Raw genomic sequence first — 22,373 nt, 5'->3', positions numbered from 1 at the left:
CTAACATGTTCTCCTACGCTGCCGGGGCATCAGTGTCTCTGAACATTTGTACATTGCTCTCCATTTATAATATTACATTAGTCATTTATTAAGTCTTTGAGTTTTCTAAATCAGTCAATTGTCTTGATTCTCCTTTGTCGGACTCATTGGAGGGCAGCTCCTCTTGTGTTGTGTTTAAGTCAGCCCGGTTGGGCTGAGCGCTGGCAGCCTGGGTCGGTGGCTGGGTCCCATTTGCACACACCACTGTGCCCTCTGACTTACTGAAACTGAACAGCTTCCCAGGACTGAAAGTCCTGTTGGGGGACTGTGACCTCTCCTGGCCACTAGGGGGAACTGAAGAGCTGACCGTTGACCCCGTCGTTGCTCCAACTGCCACCGCCGGCTCTTTTTTCACCTCAGGTGACTTCAAGAACTTCAGAAACCCGGGCAGCTTCGCCTCCCCTCCTGTTGGGGACTGCGCTGGTGAGCGTGATGTACCGGAGGAGAACTTCCCCTGGAGAGGAATGATCTGCTTCAGCTTCATCACGTTGTTGTTGCCCAGGAGAGAGCTGGGTCTCTTGGGCTTGTCCCCTGGCTTGTTCCCTTGTGCTTTGTCGTGGTGGTGCTGGTGCTGGGCGTCGGCCTTGTGGTAGTCGCTCTCCTGACGGGCCTCGGCCTGCAGCTCAGCCTGACGCTGGAGTTCCTCTTCTTCACGTCGGCGTCTGAGCTGCTGCTGGAAGTGCTGCTGTGCCTGCAGCTCATGTTTCTAGAAGGAGGCGTTTAAAAATAAAGACATTACACAGAGATACAGAAAGATTTAGTGAAACTGAAAGAGAGGAGCTGGAACTGGCTAAGACAGCCTGAATGTGTGGATGGTAGCAGTGCAAAGAGCACACAGCAGCAGTAGGACCAGCAATATAAGAGTTAAACTTTAAGCTCATAAAAACAAGGTGAGGTGGTTACTCTGAATTGTTGTGTTATCTCAATGACGCCATCTATCTGAGACACTATCGAGACAGGAAATGCCACCGATGTTATACAGAACTATACAGACCATAGACTGGACAGAAACACTTACAGTTACTTGTTAGTGAAAGTCAGGCTGCACCAGTGAACATGTCAGGATGATGAACACCAAGAGACGAAGGGACACAAATGAACATATGTAGAGAAAATGACAGAAACTACTTCAAGTGCAGCCGCCTCACGCTGAGCGAAGGTCTTTCAAGCTATGACACAGCTATACCTTGAAAGCTTCCCTTCGGCGGTACTCTAGCTTGGCCATCTCTTCTGCTACCCAGCCGGGGATATCAGGGATGGCCACATGGATGATGTACTTTAGGAGGATTGCAAAGTGCTGTAAACCACCAAGACCACAAAGGGACAGGCTCAACGGACAGTCACATCAACCCACAGTCACAGAGTATTGTCCTGTTCTGTATACAGACGAAACACAACATCTCATATAAACCAAAGACTACAGCGAGGTTTTGTGTTCATCACTGAAACCTTGAGAACAGAATCACGATAACAAATAGAACGTCTGTTTTGTATATTAAAACATCTTTCTGAGAATGAGACTACAGTCTTCATAGATGAATGCACATGTGCGGTGCATACCTCCAGTAAGACGATGGAGATGATGGTCATCTCAGGGCTCAGCCAGGGGAACAGACGCTGAAGCTGCCCGCACTGACCAATCAGGTAGCAGTTAACTATAATGGCTATCAAACCCATGGCTTCCATCGCAGTCTGGCGTTCAGAGACAGAATGAGAGACATAAACAGGTCATCAGATGCCTGCAATGCGCACACAGCAGCCCAGAAGGCTTCTCTGACATTTGATAACACACCACAGGCTGACCTGCCACTGGCCGATGTTCTCCACCCTCTGACCGAAGGGTCTCTGCAGGCCGGTGCAGAGCTTCAGGGCGTCGCTGCGGATCTCAATGATGTTGTTGATAAGAGCACACATGGCTGCCAGCGGGAACGCAGAGGAGAAGAGCACCACGTAGCCAAACTGGATGAACATCTCCTGGTAGTCCTGAAGCGTGTCCTGTTGGAATCAGACATCATGAAGCAGCACTAACACCCGTATTCTCAGGAGTACACTGCTGTGAACTTAGCTCCTGTAAACCAGCTGTGGAGCACATCACCTCGTACGTCTGCATGCAGCTCTCGATCTCAGCCTGGGTCAGAGTGACGCCTTTGGGTTCTTCTGGCGGATCAATCCACGACTTCTTGTCATCTTTCCCCTCCCCAGCGTTCCTTCTTCTCTGACAGAGAGAGTCAGATTCCTTTGGAGAGGACACATTCTCCTTGGTCTCCTGCTAATGTAGACATCAGACTACGATACTTTGATGTGCTATGTGGAGGAATGGAGTGAAACTACACAGGCATTATGTCAGATGATTCATGAATGAGAGGGTTCTGTTGATGTTTGTAGGTACATTTAAACAGATGGCCATTGCTGAAGGGTAAAGAATGAAGCCAAGACCATGAAGCTGCAAGGATGGATGACAAACAATGAGATAAGCAGACCACATACTTGAGAAAACGATTCACAATCACTGTCCTCATCACAACTGTCAAAAATACTGGACGGATCCATCCCGTCCTCCACCAGGGTGGGGCTGTCCTCCAGGAAGCTGTCGTCCACGGCCTGCGTCTCCGTCGTGACGTCCTGGTAGTCGACCTTCTCTGTGAAGCTGACTTTACGGTGCTTCAAGGCACTGTCATTCATGTCCCACTCTTCCTCTGTCAGCCTGAATCCAGCCTTCAGATCCCCTCGTCTCTTTGGCTCCGGGTTCCCGTTAGTGGGGCTGACGGGGATCCCTCTGGGACCCAGAAAGGAATAAGAAGTCATGGAGGCCTGGGCCTTTCCCAGCGCCAGGCGGCCGTACTTGATGGTGATGGCTTGGAGCAGCTCCCATAGCACCTTTGGGGTGAAGACGCCCAGCTTGTTCTGCTCATACAGATACGGCTGGAGGACCTCTTTAATGTTCTGCAGGAACTGGCGGAAAATCAGCAGAGTAGCCAGCATCTGTGAGGAGGAGGGCAACATCTATTACTGCACAGAAAGAAGTGCAACATACGCATTCACAACTCCAGAAGTGTTTAGAAAGCACATACGATGGAGGTCTTGATACTAAATAAAGTATGATCCTGCTACACCCACAGCCTCTCAGTTTATCAGCAACAAGCCGTCGCAGTGTAGGACTCAGAGTTTATGGTGGATAATTAAATGCTCAGTTATTTTGCAGCTGACCATTTGTTAAATCTCTCGTCAAACAGCGACTGTACTATCGTAGCTTAGCAACTGTAACCTGGCACGGCGATGGACAGACGGCCTGTCCAGCGAGATGCAGTAAGAACAATAACATGCATTTATTGACGGATAAGGTAATTGTATTGAGCTTTTCCAAAACCAGAAGCACAACAACAGCTGAGTCTGAATTCATCCCCTACTGTATCAACGCCCAGATAATATACACTAAATGATGTGTTCAAAAGGAATCAGGGAGGAGGTGGTAGTGATCGCATTAGCTAGCGCAGACACTCCTTTTCTGTTTCAGTGGATATATTTTACAATTTATTATTTAATCACTAGTTCTGCTGGAGTTTTAACATGTTGGAAGGTAGTTTCTCCTCCTCACTAGCTCCTGACCGAGGGGGAGCTGTTGGGTTTCTTTCTATAACACTGTAAAGTCTTGACCTTACAAAGAGCCCCAACATGATGTACGCTATCATTTGATGCTGGACATATAAAAGTGAACAGGATATAATTTCAAATCATCTGGTAAACCTGCAGAACTTCTCTGCCTTGAGGCCGATTCTTAACCTCCACATGAGCGATGCAGACTTAGACAGCAGACACACATGTGGTTTCTATTCACGCAACACAAACGGCTGCATTGCTCCTCATCTGGAACACACAAACACACAATGTGGATGTTTCTGAAAGGCCTCGGCAGCTGGCTACAGACTGGACCACAGCACCGGGTCAGTGTGTCGAGCAAAGCGGACGGACCGAGCTCAGGGTTTCTGGAGGGTTCAGAACTTCCTGCTGTGAACAGATTACAAACCAAAGCCTCCAAAGTAGAGAAGCAGCTACTTTAATTACAGCTCTTCTAATGATGAATTATAAAGGTGTGGATGACTGAGAAGCTCCTCACACAGTCTCCTTCCTCAGAACATGTTTTTGCTTTATCTGCTCATCAGTTGTTAGCATGTCTGGCTAACGAGCTCACACCTGACAGCAGCTAGCTGAGCATTTCCTACACCGTCAGACAATCAGCAAACTGGTTTTTGGAGTTACAGATTTTTTTTAAAGAAAGTCAGTTAAAAAGTTCAACCAAATGAACCAATGCTAGCTCAGTTAGCTTGATTGCTACAGCTGGTGAAAAACATTTAATAGATTTAAAATAAAACAACAAACTGTCGTATTTATCATTTTGACCCTAAAATGGGAAGTTTGACAAGTGTGGCATCTCCTCAGGAGGGTTTAGATCAGCAGTTCTCAAACTTTTAGAGCCACGACCCCCAAGATAGCATCAGTTTGTGTTCGTGACCCTCCAATTTGAATTCTTAATATATCACGAGTAATAACTCTGTTGTTCATCATTAATGTGTTAATTCCACAGATTCCTCTCTTCACATTAACACGTTCATTTTCTTTTGAATGAACTGAATTTATTTTGAACAAATAAAAGGAAAAAAAAACAAAAAACAGAAGAAAAGAATTTTAAAAAGGGCAAAAAAGAATAATAACATCACGTAATCAAATCATAATATTCACAAGTTCGAAAAAGGAGTAAATAGAAGTATACACTTTTAATTTCGACAGCCCTAATACACATTTATTTGATAAATGCACCCCCCTGACATTATCTTGGGAGCCCCAGTTTGAGAACCACTGGTTTAGAGAACAGTCAGTTAATGTCACATGTTGTGGCTTTGGGATAAATCGATGTTTCCCTCATTGTTTTGTGTGTGCGGCGCCACTGAAAGCTGCTGCTACCTCCTTCAGCCGCTCCATGTCCTTGAGGTAGAATCCGATGTAGAAAAGGCTCAGGTAAGAGTTGATGAACTCAAACTGTAAAACAAGCAGAAAACGTTACAGGAACTCGAACACTCCCTCAATACGGATGAATTATCTGCATGTTTCACCAAGCAGAAGAGGAAGCATGACTTACAAAAACCATCTTGATGATGAGATTATTCTCGTAGGCACTCTGAAGTCTGTAGTTCTCTGCATGAAGAAAGAAAAAAGCATTACTCACTGAATGACAGCGATGAGGCGACGGTTTTACTTTCTTTAACTGCCTCGTAGTGCTCTGAGAGAAGATCAGAGAACAGACAGGGACCAAGCCTCGTACATACCAACAGGCAAAGAGGTCCCAGTTTAATTCAAGTTCTTTTATTTTGATAAATCAGTCTCCTACTAAACATCACATATTTATATAACAGATGATATATGTGTGTGTGTCTTACCCATGTCGTTGAGCCAGTAGGCAATCTTCTTGTACACCTCGTCACACACGGTTACGGTAACAGCCAGGAGTATCTTAGGAATGAACCTGGTGATGCCGGGCAGCTCCTGAATCTCCATCACGACTTCCTGCGAGGTGAATTAGAAGCATGGTACATTTTTAATAAGTCCTGTTCATTCACATCTCCGAGCCCACAGCTATTTATAGGAAGCTATTAAACAGACCTCAGCTGACGAGCACGATATCAGCACGTCGTCTACTCATCCTGGTTTTTTTCTTTTTTTAATTATACAACTCACAAATCATCCAGACGACACAGGTGCTGCAGATCTTAAATTATTCATCTTTGTTTTTTTCTATTTCGTCGAATAAACTGGAATGCTTTCGGTCCTTTTGTTAAACTGTGTTATTCAAAGCAGGTTTTAGCTCTTCACAGCAAACACACATCACACAGCATCGTCCCCATTTATTAGCTCCGAGGCTATTTTAACTCCATTTCTTCTGTTATCTGGTCCACACCTGCAGTTCCAAGCAGAGGAGCATAGCGAGGAAGACGAAGCAGAGGCAGAGGAGGCAGATGGGCAGGCTGACCAGCCATCTGAACAGAGCTCTCTTCCAGGGAGGGTAGTAGAACTCCTCGCAGCCCGTTATGGGACTGCAGCGCTTCACGCCCTGCAGAGAAGAGAGTGGAAAATATTAGATAAGAGACTTTAATGTGATTGTAATCGTCTGAACAAGAAACGGTCAGAATGTGCTCCAGCAGAATCGCTTTCTAGTTTAACGGATGGATTGTTGGTGCATGACGAGAATCTTTTGCATCCTTTTTTTTGCAAGCTGCACTGTCTTTACAAGCATTAGTGGATCGGATTGGGCACACCGGGTCTATTCTGTGGTCTGCGTGGCCGGTTCTGCCTCCCTGGAGCGTTTGGGCTGCGGACACATTTGTCCTCATTTGGTTTGCAGCACCTGACAGCACCTCTCACCACACGATGCCGCTGACTGACACACTGCACGTCCTCAACAGTCTTATAAAAGTAGACTTCTTGCTGCTAATACGTGTCTCTATGTCTGTCTCAGCCTGTTAGCTGGGTTAGAACAACATCTGCTGCTGGAGTTACCATCACTGTGGTCTAACGGTTGCCGGATGTGCACTCTACGCTCCTTGGCTGATTAATGTTTGTTATCTTAATTAAAATGCTGAGACTATAATGTGTGAGGGTTACAGTAACTTGTATTGTCTTTGATTTGTGGTCGGACCTCTGAACATGGTCCTGGTGTATGATGTGTATGAACTCCACCCGTTCAGCTGCACGTTGCTGCTTTACAGCCCGTTATTGGACTTCAATAATAAATAAATGTCTCTTTGCTCATCATCTGCGCTGTTGTTGGTCGTGTTGCACCTCCACACCTTCAACCTGCACTCCTCTGATCGTCTGTATAAATGTAAATATCAATATTCTTGTAAATAAAACCACAGTTTTATGGTTATTATTTAAATTTACCTTTAATTCTTCACTCCACAATATGTTTTTGCTTCTGCTTTGCACCATTACAGTTATTTTTATTTGTAATTACTTTTATTTTTTAGCTTTTTTTTTTTTTAAACCTTGTGCCTTACTCTATATTTATTGTTGCACCAACCCACCAGAACTAATTCCTCGTATTGTGTAAACTATACCTGGCAATAAATCTGTTTCTGATTCTGAGTGAAAGGACAAACCTGCTGCACCCTGACTTGATCATATTATTTTATCAACATGTGGTCACAAGCAGCACCTCTGTGTCGGTGGATTGTCTACCGCTTGTTTTCACACGTCGTCTGTCAGAAACTCTCCAACAGCCTCCAAAGTTTCTTCCTGGAAAATGTTAACGCCCAACGTGGGGCTCGAACCCACGACCCTGAGATTAAGAGTCTCATGCTCTACCGACTGAGCTAGCCGGGCCTGTTTCCTCAGCTTCCCGCCGTCCCTTTTAGCGGTCTCCCCCACGTCCCCTCCCTGAACTCTCCTATTCATTCTTGACAACTGGCGGCGGCGAGGAAGGCGCTGCCCTCCCCCGCTACGCTCTGAGCACGTGGGCTCTGAGAGACACACTCCCGTAAACAGGCCGATCACATTTCCTGGTATTGTGTGTAAATCCAAGTGATCAGTGGCAGCGCTGACGGCTGACTGCTGGGTCACCGAACCTTCTCACACGCTGAAAATACTCATCAATTAATGAGTATTTTCCTGGAACTGTACAGAATATAAGCTGCTCAGCGTGTGGACTGTGTGTTCGCTCACATTTCTGTGTTTTGTGTAAATAGACAGAAGCTCAGGAACAAGACGAGCTGATGAGTTACAGCCTGATTTAGAAATACAAGCAGAGTGACGACACCTGGTTCGGCTGAATGTGTTTCTTCTTCTTCTCCAGTCTGTTGTTTTTTCTGGTTTTGTTGTTGAGATTAAAGCTGCGAGGCTTCGCTGTAGCCAGGTGAGACGTGAACCTTTTTAAAGCACAAGACTTTGTACATGTGGACAGTTTGGGGCCCTGAATAGTTTAAGAAATGGAGCCAACAGAAGTGTGGAAGCAGCACCCCTCACCCTGAACTGAGGCCGCGGCTCCTCCAGGGACTCTGCAGGTGTGTCCAGGGTGCCCCACCTGTACGACAGCTCCGCCTCTCGCCTCTTCCAGCGCTCCAGGAACAGAGTGGCCCACACCACGTTGAAGAGGGCGAAAACCACGCAGCAGATGTCCTGGCTGGTCTGTGCAGGAGCAGGAAAGAAGCAAAGATAATCACAGTTTGTGACGGTAAGATGATTCTGTCCAGCCGTCTAATAAAAAGCTGCTGTTAGCACCGCCGATTCATTATTTTGTATACAGAGAAGCTGCTGCAGCTCGTTGCAAACCTTATAAAAATTTAATGAAAAATATAAAAGGCAACATGAAATCTGTCAAAACAAGCTGAAGCACGATAATAAAAAATGCATGAAGACAGCAAAACAAAACCCAAAGACTTGTGACATGAATGAGAGTGACGAGTCAGCATGGTGCTGACTTCCAGGAAGTGATGACGTGGCTTCAGCAGGTATAGCATCTGACTGGGGACCACTGTGGTCCAGCAGCTTCTAGTTCACTACAGATCTGCTTTTTGGTGACTCCTGACCGTCCTGACCAATCATCTGTCAGCAGCAGGCGATAGTTTGTGTTTCCTTCCTGAGACACAGCTTCTCACTAAAACCGCTGTTTGCATCGATGACTCTGGGATCTGAAGCATCTTCAGGTGACTGTCCTGAGTGGTTCATGTCAGTTAATTTGCTTTTTAGGATCTGTGCTGAGCCTCTTAGATTCTCCTACTGCAGTGATGGTGGCTAACGAGTTTATCAAACAGGTCCTATTTAAATGGGCTCAGAGGAGTCAGCAGCTTAACGAGCAGGTGAGAGGTCATACCACTACAATAATTAGACTAACATAACTTTCTACATCAACAAAACTGATCATTCAAGTTTCTGTATGAACATATCTGACCCAGTGATCTACAATCAATCTGTGAAAGAACCAAAACATGATTGTTTTTTGTGACAGAGACACGTGTTTCTATGAATCCATCACAGGAAATTCAGAGTTATAGGAGTTACTGGACACTCAGGACTGCCCTGATATACGTGGTCTGTACTAGTGTCTGTAAACTGTTGTTCAAACTGTGAGTACCATAGTCTAAAATTCAAACATTCAAAGATCTCTCCCCAGAAGATGAACCCACATCCACACCCTAACGAACCCCACTGTGTCAGGGGGAGCACTAACGACTCACATAACGAGGGGGAGGAGCAACAAACCTCCAACTGAAACCCAAACTCAGGTGCTAATGTCTCCTTCAGGATATCAGTATGTGGAACTCCCAACTAGTCAGTCAGAGCTGATGAAGCCTCTTGGATGAGAGGTGGAACGTCTTCAAGCAAGTCCAGTTGCTACGATAAAACTACCAGAAGAACCATGACCTGGATGAATGAGAAGCTTCACAGACATTATTCAAAGTGTTTAAAAGCGAGTACCTGGTCGGCTTCAGCTAGAATCCAGAGCAGAAAGCCGATGACAGCCGGGTAAAGCATGGAGTTGGTGTAGAAACCCAGCCAGGCAAAGTACATGCCGATCTTCACTCCAAAGTAGTCGCAGATATCGTCTACAGAGCAGGTAAGATAATGAGCAGAATGCTGAGGCTCTGGTAAAAAGAGCCATCATGTTTAAAAAAAAAAAAAAACAAGTTACAGTAAGTTATACATTACAGTACTTATACTATAAAGTACAGTCGTGACTCGATAATCCGACACTAAATGTAAAACCTTCTTCTATGTCGGATATCAAGGCTGTTGGATTGTCAAGACGGAGGTCCAGATACAAGGAGGCCTTGATGCTGGAAGGCTCATTAGTTGTTCATTATTGTTCATAGTTGTTATAATAACTAGTGTATTGTTAGAACACTACGCATCGCTGGACTTCAGCCTAACTGACCGGTGAGCTTGTGCACGTTCCAGACACTTCCACCCCAGGGCAGCGCTCTGATGGGGTGGAAGTGTCCAGAACACACAGGCAGTACTTGGCTGCTGATGCTCGTTTAGTTAGCGCTCACACTTCTGTTTCCTCCATTGGTGGCGGCGGGGGAGTGGCAGATACGCTCCACCGTTACCATCCATGTTTACTTCCGTAAACACTGAGCACACTCGCTGCGTGTGACGTCGTCGTGTCCTTTTCTGCGCATGCGGGACACTTTTGGGTCGTATGAAGTTCACACAGCAGATCACATACAAGTCGCATTGAACTGGAAATATGAAGGAACTCACAAAGAAATCCTCATTGAGCATCAAGTCCTGCAGTGTGAACGTAGCCAATCTGTGGGACTGTTCAGTCAGATAATACGCCGCTATCCTGATTGGTGACATAAAATGTCATGTCGGAGTCAGAATCCAAGGCTGTCAGCATGTTAAGGCTGTTTTTATGGGTTCTGTTGGTTTTTCCTAAAAACCTGTCGGATATCAAGGTTTAGGATTGTTAAGGGTTGATTATGGAGTCACGACTGCACTTCATAGTGTTAGTTATTTTGGAAACTTCAGGCCTGGTCTTGACTCTCCAGCCATGTTTTCTTTAAAACATCCTCGTGGCGTTTCCTACCGAGCGGCTGCCTTTCACAGACAGCCTGGACCCAGGACGTCATCAGCTGGTTGAGGATCCTCTGCTCGTGAAGAGGGAACATCTGATGGATCACCCCCCGAGCCACCAGCTCTGGAACTACAGAGGACACATCAGGACACTTACACATGGCATCTCTAAAGAAATGTGCATCTTTCCCGTACAAATTAGCATTTTAAAAAAATCGTGTTTATAAGTTGCTGAAGAGGTCGACCTGAACAGAGGGCGTCCTGACCACCGTGAGTCACGCTGTTTGTTTTAGCACAACAGATGCTCAGATGAATGCTGCATATTAAAGCCGCCGCACAAAGCACCAGGTAGGACTTCAAAGACATTTAAGCAGGGCTGACGTCTAACCGTCTAACCGTCTAACCGTCGACCAGCGTTGGTGAGCAGAGCCCTCGTCGATTCATCGGTTGGTCACAGAACAAAAACAAAATGGTGGGACCCAGAGAGACAGATGTTATCCTGAACATGTAGCTTTTAGACTGTGATTGGATTAGCCTGATAGGAAACCCAGAATATGGGATCATTTCAACAGGATGAAGAATGAGCCCATAATGAGCCCTCCTCGTGCAGTCCAAGAACACAGAACATTCTCATTCACTGACATGCAGCTGCACAGAACGGTAAAAGTATTGGACCAATGGCACACCGGGCCGCCGCCGCAGCAGTCGAGTGTCAGTTTGTGCCGGGCCGGTGGCAGACTGATGGCAGCACCAGTGTCGGGTCCAAGGACGAGGCGCCTGCTCCACTATGTGAAGAGGCTCATTAATAAAATGGTTTTTCCGACACATTCAGGATCATCACTGCTGGTGTTGGTGCTGCTTTGGCTCACTTCATGTGCGCATAATTATCCTGAAAAGGCTCCTGATTGGTTGGATTTCCCTGCTAATGAACTCAGTGTTACTCATAACATTCCTCCTCAGACGATTTTTGATGGTTTGAGTAAATATATTTCAATAAATAAATCAATATTATAAATGTGCAGTGACTGTTTGACTAACGGCTTTAATTAACGACTACTAGTCCACGAGGAAAGGCTCTGGTTGGGCTCAGCGCTACATTAAGAAGCATTTAAAGGGAAGAAGAAAAGATGTGAAACAGCCTGAAAAAAAAAAAAAACATAAATAAATATGAACGTACTGATTGGCTGTCCCTCCAGGAAGTGAATGTTGTGAAGCACGTCGCCCTGCTTGGCTCGCAGGTTGTCCAGCCAGTACTTAATGATGCTCTGACGCTCCTGAACACAGGCACAGGTAAACAGAGACGATCAGTGACACATGATGGAGAACACACCTCTACTCAGGAGGATCATCTGTATGACACTGGAACTCTGAGGAAAACTTGTTGAACAGGTTAGACTTGTGACCTGAGAGGTGAAGAAGCAGAGCTCGCTCTCTATGTTCTCGTAGATGTTGTCCTCCTCACAGGAGAAGCGCCGCATCCCGCCACCAAACTGTGGTTTGACGGTCTTGTGCATGCCCATCTGCTCGGCTCCTCGCAGTAAGCTGAGGGTGAGGAGAGGCCAAATGAACAACAGGATTAAAGCTGATGGAGCGCTAACGCCGAGGCCGGACTGCAGATGTTTGGTAGATTAAGAGCACCGAGGCTTCCACAGAACAAGCTGCAGCACACAGCTGGAGCTGGGAGACGGTGCTCAGCGTGGCTCCTGAACTCTGAATCTGCTGACACGTGTTTAAAGGAATGGTTTTTGGCATTTTTGGAGAAACTTCTTGCTGAGAGGTAGAAGAGAAGGTCAACATCAAACTGATGTGTGTGCATTTACTATGACATGGCGTTAATTAGCTTAGCTTATCTTAGCAAGATGGAAACCAGGAGGAAGCAGTGTGCCTGGTTCTGTCTAAAGGTGAAACCAATGTGCAGACCAGCATAAATATGTCGAATACAAACTCTGTACAAACAGCACATTGTTGTCTAAGGGTTGTAAATCATGCACAGTGACTTCCTGGAGTCTGCGCTAACCAACAAATAGCCCCGCACATAAGGACCACTTTTTTTTTTTTCAATAAAGATTTAAAAAAACTAGAAGTTTACATCCACTGTATAAAAAGACATAAAACCTTTTTTCTCACAGTCTGACATGAAATCAGATGAAGGGGAACCATCCCAACTGTGGAGAACGGGGGTGGCAGCATCATGTTGTGGGGGTGTTCTACTGCAGATGGCATCATGAGGAAAGAACATGATGTGGAGATATTGAAGCAACATCTCCAGACATCAGCAGGAAGTTAAAGCTTGGGCACTAATGGGTCTTCAGATGGACAATGACCCTCAGCATAGCACCACATTAGCTACAGAGAGGCTTCAGGACAACAGAGTCAGTGTTGTGGAGTGGCCATCACAAAGCCCTGATCTCAGTCCTGGAGAACATCAGTGGAGCAAGGAGACCAACAAACCTGACCCAGTTCCACCGGTTCTGTCAGGAGGAATGGACCACAACTCATCAGACTGTGGTGAGAAGCTTGTGGAAGGAAACCCAGAACGTTTGACCCAAGTCATAGAGTTTAAAGGCAATGCTACCTAATACTGAGGAGATGGATGGAAACTTCTGACACTGAAGAAAGCAGTAAAAAAAAAAAAATCTCTCTCTCATTATTCTGGCGTTTAGCAAATAGAAATAATGTTGGTGATCCTGACTGATCTAAAACAGGAAAAGTTTCGTCTGATTTAATGTCAGATATTAAAAAATAAAGGTTTTGTGTCTTTTTATACAGTAGACGTAAACTTCTGGTTTGTTAATTTCTGACCTTTTGAGCTTCTGTTAGTATTTTTTTTAAACCTTTGGACGGATCCAGTTCAGCTTTTTGCCCTGCTTTACCTCTTTATGCTAACCGGATGCTAGCATTACTATGCTAACATGCTAGTTAGGCTAATCCGCTCCAGCCAAAATGTTAAACTATTCCTTTAGCTCGTCCATTAACTAAACGCAACTTAAACCCAGAAAGTGAATAAAAAGTAAATTCACATGTAGATATACAGTTCATTCATGCAAATACATATAATCATGTGTGTTTACGTCAGCTGACATGAATGGACTCATCCCTGACTTTGAAATAAAAATCCTTTTGCAAAATACAAGATGCAAAAACTCACAGAAACTAAGCTGGACGAATGAACTGAATTTTTTGTTCACATCCTGTCTGTCTTCAGTACAGCTCACACATGCACAGGTTAATAAAACAAAGGTGTAAAACGCCAGAATAGTTTGAAACGGGTCCATTTACAAAGACACCATGCACATACACACAGACACACAAAGCCAGAGTTTTCAGAGTCTTACTTCTCAAACGTGGTGGTGATGAAGAAGGCGTGCGCCTGCGTGTGTTTATGCTGCCGGACCTGAATGCTGACTTGTGGGATTCCGACCCGGATCTGGTTGAGGAGCCACAGCAGAGTGTGGTCGTCTATCGTGTCTGGTGGAGGAGAGAAACGTTTTAATTTGAAGTTTGATGGCATCGTGAACAGAAGCAGCTCTTTGCCTACACTCACCTGAACATCTCCTGCCAAAAGCAAAGTTAAGTCTGCTGCTGCATAAAGAGACTGAACCAAAGCGGCAGGTCGCAGTCCTGATGTCAGAACCATGGAGCAGCGTATTGGTGGTGACAGGAAAAGGAAACTCTGATTGCATTCCTGTCTACATAGATTACAAACAGCCAGCGAAAAGGAAGCACAGCAACCCAGACTGGTTCCAATCAGACTCCAGCTGACTGGATGCAGAACATCAGCTCTAGTTGTTGTCGGGCTGAATGCTGCCCGCAACAGACCTGGCTCCTGTTCTCTCTACATCTTCAGATCAGATACAGTGTGGTTTGGATATATGATGTAAATGGACGTGATTTTAACTGTCAAGCAGATAGAGGTGACAGATATCATGACGGTGGATCAGAAGGAGCAAATGGTAAAGGTCCAGACCAGACTAATAGGTTATGATGTTCACAGTGTGATCTCAGAACCACATCTCTGTCTGTCAGTGTTATTCTCCAGCAGTGATGTGGACCAACTGCGTTCGGCACGTTGCTGAGCTGCTGTGTTTAGCACAAACAGCGTCATTTGGCTTTAACAGACTAACAGAGGCTACGCTTCCTGACAAAAATGTAAGTGTGCTTCCTTACTCGAATAAACCTGCAGGTCCATGCGTATCTTAAAGTGTTACCTGGCAGCATGTGAAGCGTGTGGGAGCTGCAGCTGAAGTCGAGCTACTACGAGGAGCTGAAGTGTACGAACGTCGTAGGCGGCTGAACTGTCAGACTGTATATGAGCAGCGCAGGCCGCTGGACGGCTGAGGAGCTGGCAGCGGAAACATCAGACGAGCAACGTCGGCTCGATGCGTAAATGAATGGAAGGAAGTAACTGAAATGTCAGTTAAAGGTAAGCTGTTGTCCAGGCTGCTGTTTATTCTGTTTTAATAGACACAGATCCAGATTTGCTTCCAGAGTAGTGAAAGAAGGAGACGTTGAATATTCAGATCTGTTTTTAATTTAAAAGCATCTAAACAAGAGTGCAGCTTTGTCTTCACATAACACGACTTATTTATGGTCTGAACTACTGATCATTTATATTTATTATTTATGTTATACCATATTGTAAGTATCTATAATCCATATATATTATATTATATATATGATTATATATTATTTTGAATTGTATAACTATAATTATTCATGTATTTCTATTATTTATATTTCTCATATATCCACAGTGTTCTTACCTCCACAGTGCAGTGTATTTATTCCACCGTGTGGCTCATTCTTGACTGTATATACGTCCTACTGGCTCCTTCTGTAAATATATTTATATATTCTTCTTATTTGTCTTTTTTATTCTTGTATTTTGCACCACTGGAGTTGTCTTTTAACGTTGTTGTACTTTGTGTATGATGACAATAAAATCATTCTATTCTATTCTATTCTATTCTGATTTGTTTTGCATTGATGTTGGATAAAAACATTCTTGAAGGGTCGAGTCGAGACAAATCCTGACATTTGTGCTGCTTTTAGTTTTACTGGAATGAATCAAAATAATCAACAATCTCTTTGTTTCAGATAAAATGACATTCTAAGACCTGATGTTGTAAAATCTCTCTAACAGACAGAGCGGTTTTAAAAATCACATCTCTATACGTCAAACACGTGTCCCTGCAGTCGCATGTTGAAGGACAACTCGTACACTTTGCAGGATTGCGTGTAGGGATTGACAAATGGAATAAGCACTTACATAAGCAACCACATATCTGCCCCCTGCAGATAAAACACACCGAGCTGCTGCTGTTTGCATGCAACACAATACATATGATGTGATATTGGAACCACACGTCTGGATGTTTAATGACATGTTTTATGTACTCGGCTGCAGCTCCACAAAGAGACACTGCAGAGGGGAGCAGTGTGTAGATACAGGAGCAGTGTGTAGATACAGGAGCAGTGTGTAGATACAGGTGCAGGCTAATGGATGCCGTCTAATTGTCCCCAAAGGCCGTTTTTAAGGCCCTGTCATGTGACACAGTGGCTGGCTGACAAAGATGTTTAACGAGTGCTGTTCCCTTCACCACAGGACAAACACAGAGGACGGACCGGAGCTCACTGTACCTGGGAACGCCATCAGGATGTCACAGTTTTCAGTGGGAACCATTTTTAACCAGGACTTCCGAGACATGATGTAGTGTCGGGCCTGGAGAAGTCGCTTCCCGAACAGTTTGTCTAGAGGGAGGATGGACAGAAGTGAGACTCAGTCAGACTGCGGTGGATAGAGTTAAAAAAAAAAAAAACAGGAGGGTTTGGAAGCGAGTGCGAGACTGACAGATGGTGATACTGATCATGGACACAGATGACAGGTTAGTCATTAGCATCACTCTGCTGCTCATCGCTGACGCCTCGGCTTCTCCATATTTTTCTGCTTTTCTTTCTTTTTTGCACTGTGATGGTGACAAAATGACAGAAAACAATTACTCAGCCGGCGTGAAGGTTGACTGTGCAGCACTCTGTCACATGACCGAGCAAACAAACATACGAGCTGGCTGGTGAGTAAACAGTCACAAACAATCCCCCTTTATCAAGCCCGTCTCTACAGCTGCTGAATGCAGGCACAGCAAAAGGCCTCAGTGGTTTATTCTGTGTAGTCCTGCTTCTTCTTCTTCTCCTTTCACACGGCTCACGCTCTGCCTAACGCACGCACAACAGCCACAGTGACTGACCGATATCTTCATTGTGCACTGAGTTACACTGTGACACTCTCTCCGTGTGAGTCCGTGGTCAGGATTTCACATTCTGCAGCGTAACTGCATCACCACATCACATCCCCCTACTTCCAGCACACACTATCCCTCCTCCTGCGAGCCGCCGGTGCTGCTGTCATCTCTGTCTTGCAGGACTTTGTTGTCAACCTGCGAACCCACCAAGCGACCGCAGCACACGAAGCCACGAAGTCTCGTCGGCCTGAAGTGCTGATGGAGGAGGTTATCATGTTTTTGCTGTAGAAACATGATGAGATGCGTAAATCACTTCTTCATTCTGCTGATGTGTGTGTACAACATAATGATGGGTTCTCAGCCAGATCAGTGACAGCTTCTGGTTTCTGTCCTGTGCGCACTCTGAGCCTCCCCAGCTGTCAGTGACATAATTAAAGCTATGAAGGATCTTCCACGTGCAAATCTGCAGCGACTCATCCATCCAAAGCAACATAATCACATAATAATGATGCAATTTGATGTCAAAATGCAACAGAATGGGCGTAGAGCTACAGTAGGCTGGATATCTGTTTTCTTTATCCCTGCTTTGTTAATCATTACTTAAACCTACTATCTAATTTAAATGATATGAAAATGCAGCGCCGGTAGGAGAACCAAGCAACATGAACTATTGCTTCATCTAACTTATCACTAAACACAGATACAGCAGATATGAGTGAATACAGACAAATGATTGCAGAGTGATATTTATCTTTTTTATCATCAGGCAGCATCACCCAGACTTTATTGGATCATCACCATAATGACTCTGCTGACCTACATTTAGCCATATCGCAGAGCTCCATGAATGTTGAATAAATACGCCAACGACATCCAACGAAGCACCAGTCATATACAATAATACACATTTTAGCTCATATCACCAACGTAGATGAGTTGTTTGACTGTTGGTCAGTTCTGTCGATACTGTTTCTCTCAGCGTCTGATGTTTGTTGTCAATTTAAATATTCATTTTGGACTCAGACAGCCAGCAGTGCCGAGGTCCGTCTGGGTCGTTTACCAGCATGATATGGACAAGAAGCAGGCCTGAGACGCAGCCATGAACAGACACACAAATGCAGACAACTCAGATGATACGACAAAAAAGAGAAGCTGTGGTGATCAGCCTGTGTGGATATGAGCTACATGATCATCCATGTGCTACAGCTGGACCACTACACTGCTGTAGGAGGGTCTGATCTGTTAGCATCACTCCAGGCTGAGAGCGAGAACGCTTTAAGTTGACAGCGTTCTTAGAGGAACGTTTAGAGATGATGTTGTAACCAAAAAGTCAGCGAGTGAATCAAAGCAGCAGCTGCAGCGAGGCGAATACCCAAAGCATGATGTGATCAAAGGGCCGGCCGTCACCTGAGCCTCCACCAGAGCTACGGCACGGATGGTACAAGAACTGAACAAAAATAAAACGCAGCATGTAAGGTCTTCCTTTTTGACTTAGAGAGAAAGTTGATAATCACATTTCTATTGCTCTGGTTCCGTCCATCCATCATCTCTACACCTTAATCCTCACTAGGGTTGTGGGGGGTGGAGCCTATCCCAGCTGACTCAGGGTGAAGGCAGGTTCACCTGGACAGGTAACCAGTCTATCACAGGGCTACACTTAGAGACAGACAACCAAGCACACTCACATTCACACCTACGGACAATTTACAATCACCAATTAACCTCAGCATGTTTCTGGACTGTGGGAGGAAGCCGGAGAACCCGGAGAGAACCCACGCTGCACGGGGAGAACATGGAGACTCCACGCAGGAAGGTCCTGGGTGTCCTCACCGGGATGCCAACCGGCGACCTTCTAGCTGCGAGGTGACAGTGCTAACCACCAATCTACCTGGCCTATCTGATTGTGAAGGAACATTACTTTGCTCTCTCTGTAGTTGAGCCTCTGAAGATGACCTTTTATCTGATAAAACTTCTACTGACCTCCCCAAACGGATATCGTATGACATCAGTCTATAAACCTACAACAAACCAGTCTACAAACCTTCTTCTACAGGATCTTGACTCCAGGTAGATGTGTTGTATGAGGGCAGACCTTGTTCTTCTCAAGCCCAGATCGCACTAAGGTGCTGAGCTATCTTCTTGTTTCCCCTTCCATCCATAAATCTAGATGTGGCCATAGGGTATGAGGTCTAAGCTCGAGAGAATCCTCAGAACTGATGCTGGCCTTGCCTGCATGAACTGCTGCTCTGCTGCTGCCACTTCTCCTGATCAGTGAACCTTATTCGTGTCTCTTTGTGTCGGCCTCCTCATCCTCTCTCCACTTTACTGAAGTTCCACAACACCAGTCAGAGAGGGAACAAACACAGCCACTTGTTTAGTAAAATCCCTTTAACTGCTCCCCACTGAGCGAATCCACATTCTCGTCACGTTTGGCTTTAAAGGACAGCGATCAATACGCAGACGCTCCGTCGACCAGTGACTATAAAAGTCCACCTCAAAATGCAGCTTCATGCGAACGACACGACGCCACAGAGGACAAGAGGAAGCTGCTGACATGCTGGATGTCAGTTAGGGCCATAACCAGGCACCGAAATGTCCCCGACTCCCCCACTGGTTGTCTGCGAATCCTTTCAGACAGCCTGGTAGGACGGACCATCTGCAGCATGACGCTCTTGACAGGCAGTGTAACCTTTTCTCCCCAAAAAATGTCCACCAGCGGCACCGAGCCTTTCAGGAAGAGAAGGACCACAGCCAACAACCTCACTGACTCTATGTGTGGGAGGCGTGTGTCAAAGACGTACTGGACAGACAGCACCATACACTAAAGTGAACAAAAATGATCTCCAGCATGCACATGTCTTCTTTTCTGACTTAGAGGACAAGTTAAAAATCTAACTGGTATGCTTTAGTCCAGTAGAAAAGATGGACGCATACACTCTATGAACAGTGACTATAAAAGTCACCTTTAAATGGCAAGAAGAAGAAGAAGAAGACGCTGTTTTGGGCTGTAGCCAGACACTTAAATGTCCACAACGCCACCATTTGTCATCCAAGAAATTATTCCAGACAGCTTGGTAGGACAACCAATCGCCCACATGATGCTGTGGATGGACATGTCCACCATGAGATGCCCCAACAATCTCCACCAGCTTTCCCGAACCCTTCAGCAACACTGGGACAACATTCAGCAAACGTCACCCACAACCTCACTGACTCTCAGTTTGATTTACTGACTTGTGATTTCTGCTCTATGAGCCCACTCTCCTGCCTGACATCCATCCTGTTGGAGAGATGCTGTGTTTTAAAACAATACTTATTGCCCTATGAAGAAAAGAAGAAGAGTAGACAGAATGGAATAAAATATCACATGCAGCCTCGATATTTCTGTTCAGTATAAATGATTCAGGGGCCCAGACATGGACCAGGGCCCTGGATCTGAGCCCCACAGGAAAGTCACAGAACTCACAGCTGAACGCAGCAAACATTACAGAAGATACCATCTTCAGTGCAGCTCACCGTGCAGTTCCACAAACGGCCATAGCAACCAGCCGCCTGCTTACTCACCGCCGTGGTGCTTCTCCACTTCTACACCTGAGAACACTCGGACACAGAGAGCAGCACAGCCCGCCGGGACATGCGCCTCGGCTGCACAACGCTCCTGCATGCCTGCACCTGTGGACCACGGAGCCGGACTCCCGGAGCGGCCTGCCCGAACCGGAGTGCGCACTATGTAGCGGGGAGGAAAAAAGGACGGACCCACCGAAACCCAATCACAGACGACTGACCCGTCCTGTCTCCTGTGAGTCATTCACTCAGGTCTATTAAGCACCAGTGACTGCACCATATTGCTCGCCTCGTCTCCATCATCCTCATTCTTCTCTATTATTACGCACCGAACCAGCAGCTTCCTCTCCTCTCTCACGGTTCCTCAGTGGTACTCACCGAGCACACCGGACGACGTGGAGGACGTCTGCTGCTGCTGCTGCTGGTTGTTGGTCCGGTCCTGCTGCTCGCTTGGCACCGTCCTCTCCATCCTCTCCCCTGCCCCGTCTCTGTCGTCGACGTCTGCGGTGCCGCTGCTGCTGCTGCCACTGTTGCCACTGCTGTTGCTACTGCTGTTGCCACCGCTGCTGCTGCTGCTGCTGGTTGTTGGTCCGGTCCTGCTGCTCGCTTGGCACCGTCCTCTCCATCCTCTCCCCTGCCCCGTCTCTGTCGTCGACGTCTGCGGTGCCGCTGCTGCTGCTGCCACTGTTGACAGGAGCGTCGCTGTCAGCTGCCGCCTGCATGCTGCTGCTGCTGCACGAAGGGAGGCTGTGGAAGACCGCACTGCACGGAGGGAGAGCTGCTCTGTTTATTGCATGGCCATTTGCGTGTTGCAAAGGGAGAAAAACAACCCTAGTGTATGTGAAAGATGAGGAGGAGGAGGAGGAGGAGGAGGAGGAGGAACATGATCATGGCATCTACACGTTACGCGCACCAGTCGTGACTCGGTGACGACAGAGTTTCGTGGGGAAATACCGAGCAGCCCACAGGTCCACAGACACGGACACATGTGCTGTAGGGCTGGTATGTTCAGCTCAGGGCCACCGGAGGGTCCCACCGGGACTTACCGCGCAATTACGTGCCATGTGCCGTAACTGTGTGACTGCATGTGGACATCACAGCATCCTAAAATCAACATATACGACACAAAGCTTTGCTCTTAGTCCAGAATAACCAGTTTACAGGATAACTAATTCGACCTCCACCCAGTGTAAGGTTAATGCCACAGCTGCCCTAAATTAACAAAATCTTTTTTTTAGTGTTTTTGTAATGGTTAATACACCAGCATTAACAGAAGCTCTGTAATCAAAACGATATTTTTAAAGCTAAAATATACTTATTTTTGTTATCCAGGAATTTTCTAATTTACTGTTTTGCAAAAAAATACAAATTCTAAACAGGAAAAATAGTAAAGCACATCATTATTACTTGATTAAGACGTGAATTTATATTTATTTAGTTTCATTTCACTTTGCATTCCTGAACAGAATTTTTTTTTGTTTTAGTGGCTGATTGTAATTTCTGACTTCTCAGAGAAGCCCAGTAGTTCAAATCTGAGTATGTTCAAAATAGTAAAACAAAGAGAGCTGAGTCTGCATTAAAGCACTTCATGATGCTGGATGGTCTTTATATATGTATACATATATATAGTGCTTAACACATTAGACAGACGGTCTAATACGTTTGTTAAACACTATAAGTGTCTGAGTACATGTGGCCAGCACATCATTGTTAAAAATATACTAAACCAAACTTACTCCACAATAACCAGTTTATATTACCAATAATTGGAACCTTCTTATTGCTTTTCAACACTGAATCATGTTAAATTTAAACAGGCTTTTTGGCAAAAACATTAAAAAAAAAATTTTTATTTCCAAAAAATAAGACTCTTTCATGTCAAAGTGAAAGTAGATTCTATAGCTAAAAATATAGAATGTAAAAATAAGTGATTGCATAAGTTGTCACACTCTTTAAAGTGACTTA

The 22,373-nt window shown here is 45.5% G+C and overlaps 1 protein-coding gene and 1 non-coding gene across 2 annotated transcripts; both read right to left on the bottom strand.

Moving 5' to 3' along the window:
• Positions 1-88: 88 nt before the first annotated feature.
• On the bottom strand, positions 89-21,130 carry ano8a (anoctamin 8a). Its single transcript, XM_008306569.1, has 19 exons — positions 21,023-21,130; positions 20,787-20,880; positions 16,246-16,356; positions 13,941-14,073; positions 12,009-12,147; positions 11,783-11,879; positions 10,619-10,735; positions 9,505-9,632; positions 8,053-8,214; positions 5,990-6,142; positions 5,472-5,598; positions 5,174-5,229; positions 4,999-5,073; positions 2,527-3,021; positions 2,135-2,308; positions 1,843-2,034; positions 1,600-1,731; positions 1,226-1,336; positions 89-745 (listed from the first exon to the last, which is right to left on the bottom strand). The coding sequence occupies exons 1-19, from the start codon at positions 21,128-21,130 to the stop codon at positions 89-91; spliced, it is 3,261 nt and encodes a 1,086-aa protein (XP_008304791.1).
• On the bottom strand, positions 7,341-7,413 carry trnak-cuu (transfer RNA lysine (anticodon CUU)). Its single transcript has one exon. It is a non-coding gene; the product is annotated as a tRNA-Lys (tRNA).
• Positions 21,131-22,373: the final 1,243 nt, after the last annotated feature.

The sequence above is a fragment of the Stegastes partitus genome, unplaced genomic scaffold (genome assembly GCF_000690725.1).
Source record: "Stegastes partitus isolate 25-593 unplaced genomic scaffold, Stegastes_partitus-1.0.2 Scaffold0, whole genome shotgun sequence".
In the NCBI taxonomy this organism is placed as follows: domain Eukaryota; kingdom Metazoa; phylum Chordata; class Actinopteri; family Pomacentridae; genus Stegastes; species Stegastes partitus.
This window is presented reverse-complemented; position numbering and strand designations above follow the sequence as displayed.

What these genes read in the sequence shown, in the direction of transcription:
- ano8a (XM_008306569.1), bottom strand. Translation starts at nt 21,130, where the DNA reads ATGCAGGCGGCAGCTGACAGCGACGCTCCTGTCAACAGTGGCAGCAGC. An exon ending in CATCCTGATGGCGTTCCCAG is followed by an intron (nt 14,074 to 16,245) that starts GTACAGTGAGCT and finishes CTCCTCCACCAG; the next exon opens with ACACGATAGACGACCACACT. An exon ending in GCCGAAGGGAAGCTTTCAAG is followed by an intron (nt 746 to 1,225) that starts GTATAGCTGTGT and finishes GCCTCCTTCTAG; the next exon opens with AAACATGAGCTGCAGGCACA.